General features: G+C 44.8%; 1 protein-coding gene and 2 non-coding genes across 3 annotated transcripts; all 3 read left to right on the forward strand.

Moving 5' to 3' along the window:
* The first annotated feature begins 837 nt into the window (after positions 1-837).
* On the forward strand, positions 838-6,171 carry RPS3 (ribosomal protein S3). Its single transcript, XM_090265507.1, has 7 exons — positions 838-921; positions 2,070-2,200; positions 2,429-2,522; positions 3,008-3,102; positions 4,790-4,977; positions 5,439-5,635; positions 6,099-6,171. The coding sequence occupies exons 1-6, from the start codon at positions 892-894 to the stop codon at positions 5,630-5,632; spliced, it is 732 nt and encodes a 243-aa protein (XP_090121633.1). The 5' UTR covers positions 838-891; the 3' UTR covers positions 5,633-5,635; positions 6,099-6,171.
* Positions 1,768-1,914, forward strand: LOC150018506 (small nucleolar RNA SNORD15). Its single transcript, XR_016509475.1, has one exon. It is a non-coding gene; the product is annotated as a small nucleolar RNA SNORD15 (small nucleolar RNA).
* Positions 5,183-5,325, forward strand: LOC150018507 (small nucleolar RNA SNORD15). The gene has a single exon (XR_016509474.1). It is a non-coding gene; the product is annotated as a small nucleolar RNA SNORD15 (small nucleolar RNA).
* Positions 6,172-13,331: the final 7,160 nt, after the last annotated feature.

Here is a 13,331-nt window from a genome sequence, read left to right on the forward strand (position 1 = left end):
ACTTGGGTTTCGTGCTGGTTAAACTATGTTGCTCTGTGAGTTTATACTTGTAATTTTCATCTCGCCTCACGTTGTTCATTTTTAAACTCGTCGGCAGCCGTCCGTCTCGAGAGACGATGGTGTAGCTTCTTAAGAGTCTATCTGCACCGCCGAGAATGGCTGTGCAGTCCAACTCAGGAGTGACACAGTATCTGTCTCCTCCTGTGTTGAATCGACATCTTGCGATGACGCTGGAGTGTCCTCTCCAGTGAAGCTGAAGCTACAGAGCCTGGGCAGGGTGATATGGAGGGTCTGCTGTTGCCCATGCAGCAGACCCCCCCTCTCTTCGCAGCTGAAGGGTCCAAGGGAAAGACGGAGTCAATACAGCTTGGCTTCAGGTGCGCCGCAGGAGTTGCCGGTGTTGACTACAACGTCAAACCGCCTTAGGGACTCCGGCTCCGGATTTTCTGTCGGGGTTTACTCCTTAGCCTTTCCCCTGAAGAGGTATGCTGCAAGGCAGTGGAGGTTTTTTGGAATCAGAGTTTTCCTTCTCTGATGTGCCCTGACTGGAAGATCGAACCAGCGACACTTAGCTCGCAGGCCGACGCTCAATCCACTGAGCCAAACCAGCCCGGGAAGTTCATTTTTAAACTACAGTTCTGAGAAGTGGACTCTAAGCTCCCCTGCAATTCCGAACTTCTGGTTGATCTGTACCCTTTCTTGTTTCCTCCTGTAGGTGTCTCCATTATGCCTCTCCTTCCCGGAACGCCTTTCTCACCATAAAAACTACATTTCCCATGAGTCCCTACAGTCGTGGACGTCGCGCAGTTGTTTGTAGTCGCTCCGCGCCCCCTTATACCAACTTCCGCCCGCGAACCACTTCCTTTCCTTTTGGCGGCGCAGGGCGTGAAGATGGCTGTGCAAATTTCCAAGAAGAGGAAGGTGAGGTGTTGGGGTTCGGGTCCAGGGGACTGCAGCGTCGTGCGGGTCTCGCGCATCTCGAGGTGCCGTTGTGGGACCCGCAGCTCTGTGCCCTGTCCCTGGAGGTTGCATGCCCGCGGGCCGCGGATGGCGGTGGATTGAGTATTGGGCCTGACCCCGGCGAGCGCAGTGTGGCGGGGACAGGGAGAAAATTTCTGCCGGTTCCGGACGGAGCGCAGAGATGAGCACCGGGCTCCTCTCCTGCCCTGGAGAAGGCGCATGTGAGCATTTCTTGGCCAACAAATGAAATTAGTAAACGTGTGGTATTTTGAGAGTGTGAGCCGAGCCGTTCACTTCAAATCTTAACACTGTGGCTTTGGGAAGGGGTGGTAGCCGCGCATTCTTGCCTTCTTGCTAGTCGTGTCCGGGTGCAGCCTTCCGGTCCTCCAAACCTGAACTGGACAGGCTGCTGGCAATTGATGACTTCATCGAGGGCCCAAGGAGCAGCCGTGGGCTAACGGAGGGAGAGAACCTGGGCAGAAACGCTTCCTCGAGTTTAATGTTTCACCTTTCCAGGGGAAAGAACTGTCAAGTCCATTTGGTTTAGGAATAGGCTGTTGTTCATTTTTGTATGCATATATCCACGTTAAAATAAAATTCGCACGCTTTTGTGAGTTTTTGCCAGCTCTGTAAGACAGGTACGTCAAGTAAGGCGAGATACCGTGGCTGGGATACTTACCACCGTCCGAGCTGTCCCCACGGCGAGGCTCCTTAAATCAGGCCCTTGCGTGGTGTGTCGTTCAGAGTGAACGAGTTGTTAGCACAGTTTTTGTTTAGCATGTGTTTGTAGAAATGAGTTTAAAAACCCTTCGATGAAGAGAAGATGACGAGTCTGACTGGAGGTGTGATTGCCCAGGTGGCCCCGACTCGGTGCTACGTTCTGTGGCCCCATTGTAAGGGCCCTGGGTCAAAACACCCACCAAAAGATGACCTAGAGGCATTTGTCTGAGAAGGGTTTGCTACGCTGCTGCTGGAACAAGGACAACAGGATTGATGATGGGTCATGTGTTGGAGGTGTTGAGTTTTGATGAGGGATGCGGTGGCTGAAGACGAGGCAGGGGAAAACACCTGCACCCCTGTCCTCATTTTGAATTTTATTTTTTGGTTAGTTTGTTGCTGATGGCATCTTCAAAGCTGAGCTGAACGAGTTTCTCACGCGAGAACTGGCTGAAGATGGCTACTCGGGAGTTGAGGTCCGAGTTACCCCCACCAGGACAGAAATTATTATTTTGGCCACCAGGTAAAAACTCATGTCCTTTGCCATCACTTGTAACTTAAATATATGAGGATGGTTTTGTTGTAAGCTTAAGGGGGGGGGGGGCGAGTACCATGAATTTGGCCTTGGGGAATGCAATTGGTTTTTTAACTGCATTTTTTAATCTAACTAGTTCACATTGTATGTGCAAGATTTGAAGTTATAGCTGGAATTCTGTGAGAGCTATGAATCGTCCCTTTTTACTTTCCCCAGGACGCAGAATGTTCTTGGTGAGAAGGGCCGCCGGATCCGGGAACTGACTGCTGTGGTTCAGAAGAGGTTTGGCTTCCCTGAGGGCAGTGTAGAGGTGAGTGATCCTGGCACCCGGAGATGCACCTGGGAGGTGGCTCTTTAGGGTGGTACTTCTAAAAACGCTGATCACACTGAAGAGTGTATACTCATGGTCAGTGACTTACGACAAATGGATTGGTATTTTGTTGAAGTTCTTGCAGTAAGTGGTAGGCGTGACTTTTAATCTCTGCTCAATTCTGGTCATTAAGGGATTTTACATTCACCTCGGGTGTAGTAATGCTACGTACGATGGATTGGCCGCCCTGCCAGTCTCCTTGGTGTGGCTGTAGGAAGAGCAAGGGATGGGAGGGCAATGAGGAATGGTTCGGCCCATGGTGCAGAGTATGTGGGGGTGTGAGGAGTGGAAGCGCTTTAGTGCTTAAGGGATGCTGCAGTGATATATACGGCGGTGTTTGCTTATATGATGAATGTGATGGTTTTTAATTGAAAACAGTGGTGGAGGTGACAAGTTTAAGGATGTACCTTGTTTCTTTCTTAAAGCTTTATGCTGAAAAGGTGGCCACAAGAGGTCTGTGCGCCATTGCCCAGGCAGAGTCTCTGCGTTACAAACTCCTTGGAGGCCTTGCAGTGCGGAGGTGAGTGTTTCGTTTGTGTGGATCAGTATGTGGTGTGTCTGTCATTTTGTTTCAACACATGAGCTCTCTGCCTGGCAGGCTCTGCTGGTCTCTGAGGGTTTTAACAGAAAGATACTTTGAATCCATGTCCTTGTTGAATGGGCAGTCTAGCAGGAAAGTCTAGTAAAGATTCAAGTTTTTAAATAACTGGCCAGTGTTACAGTGGACAGCTGTTCTGAGTGCCTTGGGAGTGTAACAAAAAACTCAGGGAAGGGACGTTAGGATTCCTGTTGAAGTAATTCATCTCCATCATGTGTTAACTCTTCCAGGGACTGTAAGGAGATAAGACAGTGCAGATGGAAGGGAGCTAAAATGTAGTCATTTGTCTTTGTGAGCTGTGTATAGATAGCAGTGTGAGGAGTGATGGACTGTAAGGGCACAGGTGGTTGGGCTGGCCGTGCAGCAGAGAAAGGGCTGTTCTTGGGCAGGGTGACTTTGGAGTGGGTAGGAAAGGACATGTAGAAGACTGTCCCCTGGTTTTAATGCTGGCTCTACCACTTACATAAAGCGATTCTTGAAAGTTTGGTCCCTGGGCCAGCATTGCTGCCGTCATCTTAGGACTTGTTAGAAGAACTTCTCCGTCTCCACCCTAGACCCCTGACTTAAAGAGCGGAAGTGTAGCCCAGCTAGTCTGTCTCAAAGAGCCCTCTGGGTGATTTTTGCACACACTGAAGTTTGACTTGGAAATTCTGAGACCTGAGCAACTTATTATACTTCTCAGACCGTTGGGTGTCCTGTCTCTAAATGGCAGTCATTATACCACTCCCTTTATGTGAGGATTAAATGGGATCATGTGAAAGGGTCTGTGGCATGGTGGTAGGTCTTTACTTTCCTGTTGAAAGTAGCAGCTAGCCCCAATTAGTATCTCCCAGATGTAAACTAATGAATGAGTTGGGGCGTGATACTTTAAGGCTTACTGTCAGTTTTATAGAACTATAAATGTTTTCTCCAGCCTTCTAATAGTCAAGGCAGCTAGAAGCCTAAATTAGTAGCTAGGGTACCTAATGAACACAATTTCTGGAGCTTGAGGAATGTTTGAGTAAAGGGGTCACTCAGTGACTGGGATACTTCTGTGTCCTTACTGATGGCTGCCTGATTCAGAATCCTGAGTTGTCAGAGATGGACTGGACTGGAAGGGCTGGCTCCAGGATGATGGGCAGCCAACTTGATAATCAGTTTGAGGGTGGGTCTCAACTTTGATTTGATTGCACATTAGAGTCACCTGGGGAGTGTTTTTTGGTCTTTGTTTTGTTTTTTAGAAAATACTTGTTCCTGAGTTTCATCACGCCCAGCTCCCAGATTGCCAATTTAATTGGCTCAGTGTAGGGCATAGGCTTGGGGCCGGAATAGCAGTGGGGAGGTGGTGTTCATCATTTAAAGGGATATGAAAACAGTGCAGACTAAAGAGAGGGAGAGAAATATCGACTGGTTGCCTTTCATATGCGCCCCAACTGAGGACTGAGTCCACAACCCAGGCTTGTGCCCTGACTGGGAATCAAACGAGCAACCTTTCAGCTTGTGGGAAGTTGCCCAACCAACTGAGCTATATTGGCAGGGGCTATGTTATTTCTTTTAAGATGGGATGGGGTTGAGTAATCCTGTGTTTGGTGATAACACAAATGAACATCTGCCTCTTGTTCTCCCAAAGGGCCTGCTATGGCGTGCTGCGGTTCATCATGGAGAGTGGGGCCAAAGGCTGTGAGGTCGTGGTGTCTGGGAAACTCCGAGGACAGAGAGCCAAATCCATGAAGTTTGTTGATGGTCTGATGATCCACAGTGGGGACCCTGTTAACTACTATGTTGACACCGCTGTGCGCCATGTGCTGCTCAGGCAGGGTGAGCAGCTGGGAGCTCTTAGGGCAAAGGGCCTTGGTGGATAGATATGGTTTTCCACGCATACCTCAGTGTTCAGAGAGTTTATCATGGGTGTAGCAGAGCTCCTTGGCTTTATTGATTAGCTACACTGAACTGTAAGAAGTGAATTGTTGGTAACAGTCACATCTGAGAGTTGGTTTGTCCTTGTCTCAGCCACCTGTGTACCCTTCAGTGATGACACGATGACGAGTCAGAAAGGTCACATCCTGCTCTTGGTCCTTGTCAGTGCCATGTTCTGTGGCAGTGCACAGGTGCCTTTTGCAAACGTGTCCTGTTCATTGATTGATTAGAGGCATTTGTCTGAGAAGGGACCAGATTTAGGGGTACATGAGTAACTTACTGTTCTCTGCCCTGTCCTGTTGTGTGGTGGGGGCCAGTGAAATTACACATAGGTCCTAACCTTGCTTCTACCTGTCCTGTAGGTGTGCTGGGCATCAAAGTGAAGATCATGCTTCCTTGGGATCCAAGTGGCAAGATAGGCCCCAAGAAGCCCCTGCCGGACCATGTGAGCATTGTGGAACCCAAAGATGAGATATTGCCCACCACCCCCATCTCGGAACAGAAGGGTGGGAAGCCAGAGCCGCCCGCCATGCCCCAGCCAGTACCCACAGCGTAGCAGGTATGTCTAGTAGCTCTTGGGTAGAATAGTACCCTGTTTCTTTGTCTCCCTATTATTGTATTGCACACTGGTAAGCATTTGGCAGATAATAATTGAATTATACTTAATTTACATGGTAAAATGCAAGGTGGAACCAGAGGCCTTTTAACTCAAGATTCTGTTGGGAGTGCGGTTTAGCCTTGGTCTCTTAAATTCCTGTGTTCACTACAGTGTTTGAAATAGAAGTTTTTCTTTATTGTCTTTATTTACTCAAATGTCAAGGCACTCTTGCTAGTGATTAGGTATCATCCTTCAGCAACCCCCTCAAAACAACGCTTGTGTTTTTTTTCTATTTCTAAATGTTCTTTGTGTTTATTAATCTTCATGCAAATCCTAAGTAGGGTTGTATACCCAATTGGTAAATGATAGGACCCGATATTCGGATGAATTTGTGTTCTTACTGCTGTACTTTATTTTGTTTTAGGGTCTCGTTGGCAGCTGGATCTGGAGTCTGGATGCTGCTCTACAAAGACCTTTAATAAAAGCTTTTTAAAAGATGCATGGAGTGACTGTGACTAGACTGTACATCCAGTATTTAGAATGAGGGTCATGTCACCCCATCAGAGCATTACTTGGTTAATTTTTAGGGCTGCCTAGCTCACGATGTTTCTGTGCTTTCCCTGAAATCCTCTTGGTTTCAACTGTACTTCTGAGACAAGGGCCAGAACAGGAGGATCCAAGCAGAGCTAACTAGAGAGATACCCTCTTTTGGGATAAGTGGTGACAGTGAGGTCTGACAGCACCTTGATTAACTTACCTATCATTCAGTGTTAAAGGTTTAGAAGAGGAATATATTTAAGGTGATTTTCTTTTCCTGGTGCATAAGGAAATCTACATTGCACATAGAAAGTAAATCCACTGGCCATTGTATTGGGTGAGCCAAAAAGGGTTATGTTTTTTCCATAAAATAAAAGACACATATTTAATTTTGACCAATAACTTCATTGATCTGAATATTTTGACGGCTCTCTCCTGCTATTGGTTTCTAGTGGGTAGAGGCTGGGGATGCTGCTAAACATCTTCCACTGCATAAGGCAGGCCCACAGCAAAGAATTACTTGGTCAAATGTCAAGAAACTTCACAAACCACTTTTGACATGTTTGATCAGTCACAGCACCTTCTCCGTACACTGCACAAATCTTTTTGGTTTCAGTTGCATTTTTACCTTTTTTGAATAATAAAGCCTAACATGCTGAAGGTGTTGCATATCTTCCATTTCAACTGTAAAATGGCTGCACAAAAATGTACCAATTTTGATTTTTTTTTTCAATGCACGCTATGATCTTAAATTTGTTTTGAATACACCATACAATTTAACAAAATTGTTTTGAAGTTAACAAAGTGCTACTAGAGCCATCTTAGGGAAAAAACCCGTTTTGGCCAACCCAACTTTTTAAGTTGTACATGATCTGGATGTTGTGCTTCACGTACTTTTTTAATCCTCAGCAACTATAAAGTGTGAAGGGAACTTGTCAGTGATAAAGAGCCTGAAGCACAGAAGTAAAGAACTTTTTAAAATTGTCTACTGTTTGTTATATTTTGAAGTGTTTTCTGTTGGTGTCTGTTTACAACCAATTGAGTGCTTTTGGTATACTCAGGTGAAACTAATGAGGGACAGACTGGCATGATAATTCTACACGACTAATGATAACCAGGTCGATTGGTCATAGAGAGGGGACTCTCATTCCTGGTGACAGTTGTCTCAGGCCTGGAAGTCCAAGTCAGGTTAGCCACACCATCCTGGTGATGAAGCCTGGCTATGAAATAATCCGGCTGCACAGACCACCTGGTAGGTACTCTTGATTATTTGATTGTCTTCGACTAGTGTGTAAGCTGCACAAGGACAGGTGCTACACGTTGTGTTTATACTGCTTGGCACATGTAAGGGCCTAATATTTGAATTATGTTGGGAGTGCGCCGACAAATTTATCTCTGGGTCCCTCCCCCCACTTTAAAAAAAAGAACCTTTGACGTTCATATTGACTTTGTCTAGACTAACTTACTGATTTTGTCTGTATTGATGGAATTGAGACCACATCTTAGAGATAATCCCCTTTATAAGATGTTATCCCTTGTGGCTAAAGCTGTTGGCATTTTGCAGTTTTACTGGAAATGAACTGAGCTAAACTGCTTTATTCCTGTATTTCTGGATTTGTGTAGTTTGGTTGTGATGGGTCATTTGTACAGAAATTAGTTCAACTAATTTGAGCCTCCAAAGGTCGGTGCTGGCAATAGGTTATGGCAATCCTGATCATCTAGGACCTTAGCATCTAGTACTGAAACAGCCAGTCACAAGTCTTTGTGTCTTAGATTAAGTGATCTTTAAAATTTTTTATTTCCCTGATGAGTTTTCTGCAAACCTCAGTCCGCTAAAATTGGAAGTTAAGTCCGTGGGGTTCAGTAGTGCTGTTAACTTCCCACCAGGTGGTGCTATAACAAGTGCAGGGGAGTAGCAGCTTGGGAAGGGAAAAACCACTGAAGTACAGGTGATCCTTGACTTGTGATGGAGTTACATCTGGATAACCCCGTAAGTAGAAAATACCAGGAGTCAAAAATGTCGTCAATGTACCTAACCTAAAGAGAGCCTAGCTTATCTTAAATGTGCTCAGAATGCTTATATTTTACAGTTGGGCAGTTATCCTGAGTTTTCAGCTCAAAAGTAACTGCCTTTGTTGAGCAGAAGGGGGAGGCGCAGGTGGCATTTTGCAGATATGATTGGATGCAAAATCAAAACTATCCCAAAAATGCTGGCAATACAGTCCACTAGAGTAAAGGATCAGTTGTTTACCCTCATAATTGTGGGACTGACTGGGAGCTGTGGCTCACTGCTATTGCCTAGCATCAGGGTATCGTACTGCACATTGCTAGCCTTGGAAAAGTTGAAATTCAAAGTCATTTCTACTGAGTAGGTGTTGCCTCTGCACCATCATAGTCAAAAAGTCACAAGTTGAACATTGTCAGTTGAGGTCTCTTAATGCTGACATGCAGAAAAATATGCAAATTATTAGTATTTAAACGTACAGCTTGAATTGGCAACTTGAATACCCCAGTATAGCCATTACTTGAGTTCAAGAAAGGGAAGGAACCCTGGCTGGTGTGGCTTAGTGGATTGAGCACTGGCCTGCAAAAAAGGGTCACCAGTTTGATTCCCAGTCAGGACACATGCCTGGGTTGTGGGCCAAGTCCCCATTTGGGGCCGTTTGAGGCAACCACACATTGATTAAAAAAAAAGGGGGGGGGTGTTTTTTGTGTTTTTTTTTAATCTTCATTTTAGAAAACCAAGGTAAATGTAGAGCTTAGGTGAGCACTTAACCACAGGGGATATCACCACCATCCCCCCAGCATATCCCGGTAAATGGTTTTTTGTCTGTCATTTTCTTTACATCTCTTCCTTTAAGGTTCAGAGTAGGACATCTGACTGACCAAGCCTGGTATCTGACCCCGTTGCCAGAAGTGAGGAGAAAGATAACGAGCTCCTTTGAATTTCATAGTGGAGGTGAGGCCCAGACTCATGCATTGCTTCCTCTCCTCAATAGGCAAGGTGTCATGCTGGGCAGCTGAAACTTGTGAAACAGCCCTTGGGACACTGGTGGAAATATGGCTGTTGGCAGTATGGAAGCATGTGCCGAAGCCTTTCATGGACTCTACCAAAAGGCTCTGAAGAGTTAGCTTGTGGTCTTTAGGATATGTGGCAGTTGATGACAGGGGCCATCAGGCAAGGAAAGAATACCTGCTGCAGTCTGAGAATTTGGGAGTAGGCCCAAGGGGCAAGCAAAGGTTGGGGACCAATGGACAGCCTTGGAGAACCACGAAAAAAAACAGACTGGTGAGGTCAGAGGAAAACAGTTAAAGGGTTTTGGTGGTGGGGGCAGGGTTGTCCCACCTCCAGATGGAATCTGGGCTTACAAAACATTTGCAAAGGCTGCTGGAGCCCACAGCAGAGTGATGATCTGCAGATTCTGCTCCTCCCAGCTATGATTTCACACTCCCAAGGGGAGGTCCAAGAAATTTAAGCCACACACCCCAGCTTGCCAATCTCCCCTCCTGGCTAGGAAGTTAAGTAAAGACTATGAGGAAGTCAGCCAGGATGTGGAGGATTTAAAGATGCCCTTGGCAGAGCATTTTACGAAGGGCACTCGGGAAGCTGGGCTTTGCAGTCAGAAACCTGGGTTCAAATTTGACACCAGCACTGACTCTCTGAGACTGGATCTTTCTGATCCTTGGTTATCTCACAGGGCTGTTGTGGGAGTTAAAGGAGAGCTAATGCCAATACATGTCTCAAGTATTTATCACATAATAGCTGGAGACTAACAGTTAAGAGCCCCGACCTTTAAGCCAGACTGGATTCAAAACCAAGTCCAGGTCCACAATTTAGCATTATGAGTGCACATCTACCTCCATTTGCTTGTCCGCATGTATGAGTTCTTAGCACAGGGCCTGACTTCATACCCAGTGCTCAGTGAATGCTGGCTATTGTTGTTATTACTACTTAAGGAAAACTCTGACTCCAAAAAACCTCCGCTGCCTTGCCGCATACCTCTTCAGGGGAAAGGCTAAGGGAGTAAACCCCGACAGAAAATCCGGAGCCGGAGTCCCTAAGGCGGTTTGACGTTGTAGTCAACACCGGCAACTCCTGCGGCGCACCTGAAGCCAAGCTGTATTGACTCCGTCTTTCCCTTGGACCCTTCAGCTGCGAAAAGAGGGGGAGTCTGCTGCATGGGCAACAGCAGACCCTCCATATCACCCTGCCCAGGCTCTGTAGCTTCAGCTTCACTGGAGAGGACACTCCAGCGTCATCGCAAGATGTCGATTCAACACGGGAGGAGACAGATACCATGTCACTCCCGAGTCGGACTGCACAGCCATTCTCGGCGGTGCAGATAGACTCTTAAGAAGCTACACCATCGTCTCTTGAGACGGACGGCTGCCGACTACTTAACTAAGCTGATCTTCTTGGAAATCATTAATAGCTGACTTCATGGTATGGATTCTCCCCATCCTAATTATAAGAGTCCTGGCCTTGGGCTGCGCTTTCTACCTCAACTGGAAGTGAGCATAGCTGTACAGGTATCAATAGCCCTGTTTTACAGGTGTGAACTTGACCTTTTACTCTGCTATGTTTCATCTAGTGGTTGTTTCTGAGCTCCTGTGTTGCTATGTATAAATGACTCATCATTTAGGTATTGGTAGCCAACATCTTCTACCTCAAAGATAGTTTTTCTTAATCTTATCTTCCTCAGGGACATCAGATGCTTAATGTTATTTAATCTATAAAACAAATGCCATATTTATTATTAAAGTTACATTTATAGCTTGATAAGCAACATGACCATGGTGAGAAGATAATTATGCGCCCCGAGCCTGCTGTGAACATGTCATTTAATCGTCTAACATCCCTGTAATGGGCAATTCCATTACTAACCTCATATGACAGCGATTTTAATTAACCCATGCGATACATCCTAGAGGAATGTGTGATTTCTATTAGGCTTTGAACAATATTCAGAATATCTCAAGATCCCCCACTTCTGGTTTGAGAATAAGTGACATAGGTTGGAAACACCTTACCTGATCCCATACCCTCACATTCACAAATCAGATGGAGCCCCAGTAGCTCTGAAATTGGAATGAAACCACTGAACCTCTGCTGCTCAGTCCTGTATTGTACCATCTCAGCCATCCACGTGCAGGTGGGCCTTTGTCCGAGGAGTGGGGAGGACTGCTGTGATGGATTCGTCCTGCCTTCACTGATGGGCCATCAACTGCCCCCATGACCAGTGCCAGTATTAGCACAACTCTGAATATACTAAAAAAACAACGAATTATACTTTTAAAATGGATGCATTTTATGGTATGTGGATTACAGCTCAATAAAGTCATATGTGAAAATATATGTGTATATGCATACATATATATGAATTAAAACAGCAAACAATTTCACATTTTCCTTGTTTTGAAGGTATATATACACCAAAAGTGAGCAACATCTCTTGAATGCGATGAATTGTTCATCAGCTGCTATGTGTGAAGCTGGAACTTAGTCGTGTAACTGATCCCAGATTTCAGATATATCTGATAGGCTCTAGACTATCATTGTTCTGGCTTAGTTTTGTTTTGCACTTGCATTGTTAATATGCAGGGTTTTTTTTGATGGCTCATAATTTTGTGGAAGGAAGGACAGCCATTTTTTTGCTCTATAATTTTAAAACATTTTTATTTTCAGGTTTATAAAGATCAATAAGAATGACCAAGCCAGTGAGTTTTAAGAAAAAATTTTTACAGCATCTACTTCCCTTCAATCACCTAAACAACTGTCTTCAGCATGTCTCCACTTAGGAACTGTAACAAACAGTAAATTTGGGTGCATAAGCATCTTAAAAGACTAAAGAATATGGTTACACCACCATTTAGAAAAACAGGATAGTCCAGGTTTTTGTCATAAAAGTTTTGAGTAATGAAATCTTGTTGAAGGACTTTACTAAATAATGACTTATGACAACTTAAAATGCCTTATTCCCTGTTTTTAGAAATATATAGTTTTCACCAATTCTGGAGTTTGAGAAAATTCATCTAGGAAAGATTTTGCTTCCGCGACCATTTTCCCATCATCCGTGGAGACGAGAGTGCTGCAGTGGACCTCGGTGTTCTTTTTCTAACCTGTGTAATAAGTATGAAATGTCCTCTGTCGATTTTCTTCTTTGTCATTATAGGTGGAAAATGAAAAATCCTGAATTCTTAACTTATGTCTCTAGACTTCTTTTATATCTTTTTAAAAGATGATAATCAGTACTTTGGGCAACGCAATATTGAAACTGAAAGATAATGTAACTGATTTATTTCATTGCATCTTCTAGGTAATACTGTCATTCTCCCATTTTCTTATCATCTTTGTCTTGTTTGACATAATTGGGAATAATTGATGAGTAATATGAAATAATTTCTGTGATGATGAAATAGAAAATAAATTCATCAAGATCTCAGCCTCGGCTGGTGTGGCTCAGTGAATTGAACACCAGCCTGCGAACCAAAGGGTCACTGGTTTGACTCCCAGTCAGGGCACATGCCTGGGTTGCAGGCCAGGTCCCCAGCTGGGGATGCACAAGAGGCAACCATACATTGATGTTTCTTTCCTTCTCTTCCTCCCTTCCTCTCTCTCTAAAAATAAAATCTTTAAAAAAAAAAAGGTCTCATAATGTATTTTAGATTTATGAAAGAATCCAAGGACTCCATATAGTGATTGCAAGAGAGAATGAATTTTATTCAGTTTTTTTAAAAAGTAAATTTCCTCATTATTCCTTGGAAGCCCACTAACAAACAGTCATAAAATATTATCCTTACAAATAATTTAAACTGCTCAAAAAAACTCAAACTGAATTTGGCTCCAGTGACTTCTGATGGTATATCAAAAGTTAAGTGTTCTGGCCAACTGTACAGCTCAGGGGCCATGCTCAGGGTTCGTGCTCTGGACTTGTGGTCTCGCTACAGAAGGGTGGGGGAGGGGGAGGGGAGCAATGGACGAGGAGCCAGGGAGACCTTCCACAAATGGACTCTTAGACTGAGAGACCAATATATCAAGTGTAGCCGGTAGTCCTAGGAAACTAGGACAGGGCCTGTCACCCTTTGCTTGTGTTCATGTGAGCCTCACTCACCAGGGACA

The sequence above is a fragment of the Furipterus horrens genome, unplaced genomic scaffold (genome assembly GCF_987537825.1).
Source record: "Furipterus horrens unplaced genomic scaffold, mFurHor1.1.pri manual_scaffold_2, whole genome shotgun sequence".
Classification (NCBI taxonomy): domain Eukaryota; kingdom Metazoa; phylum Chordata; class Mammalia; order Chiroptera; family Furipteridae; genus Furipterus; species Furipterus horrens.

Coding starts and splice junctions, on each gene's coding strand:
- RPS3 (XM_090265507.1), top strand. CDS start 892: ATGGCTGTGCAAATTTCCAAGAAGAGGAAG. Junction 922..2,069: donor AAATTTCCAAGAAGAGGAAG/GTGAGGTGTTGG, acceptor TTTTTTGGTTAG/TTTGTTGCTGATGGCATCTT. Junction 3,103..4,789: donor GGAGGCCTTGCAGTGCGGAG/GTGAGTGTTTCG, acceptor GTTCTCCCAAAG/GGCCTGCTATGGCGTGCTGC.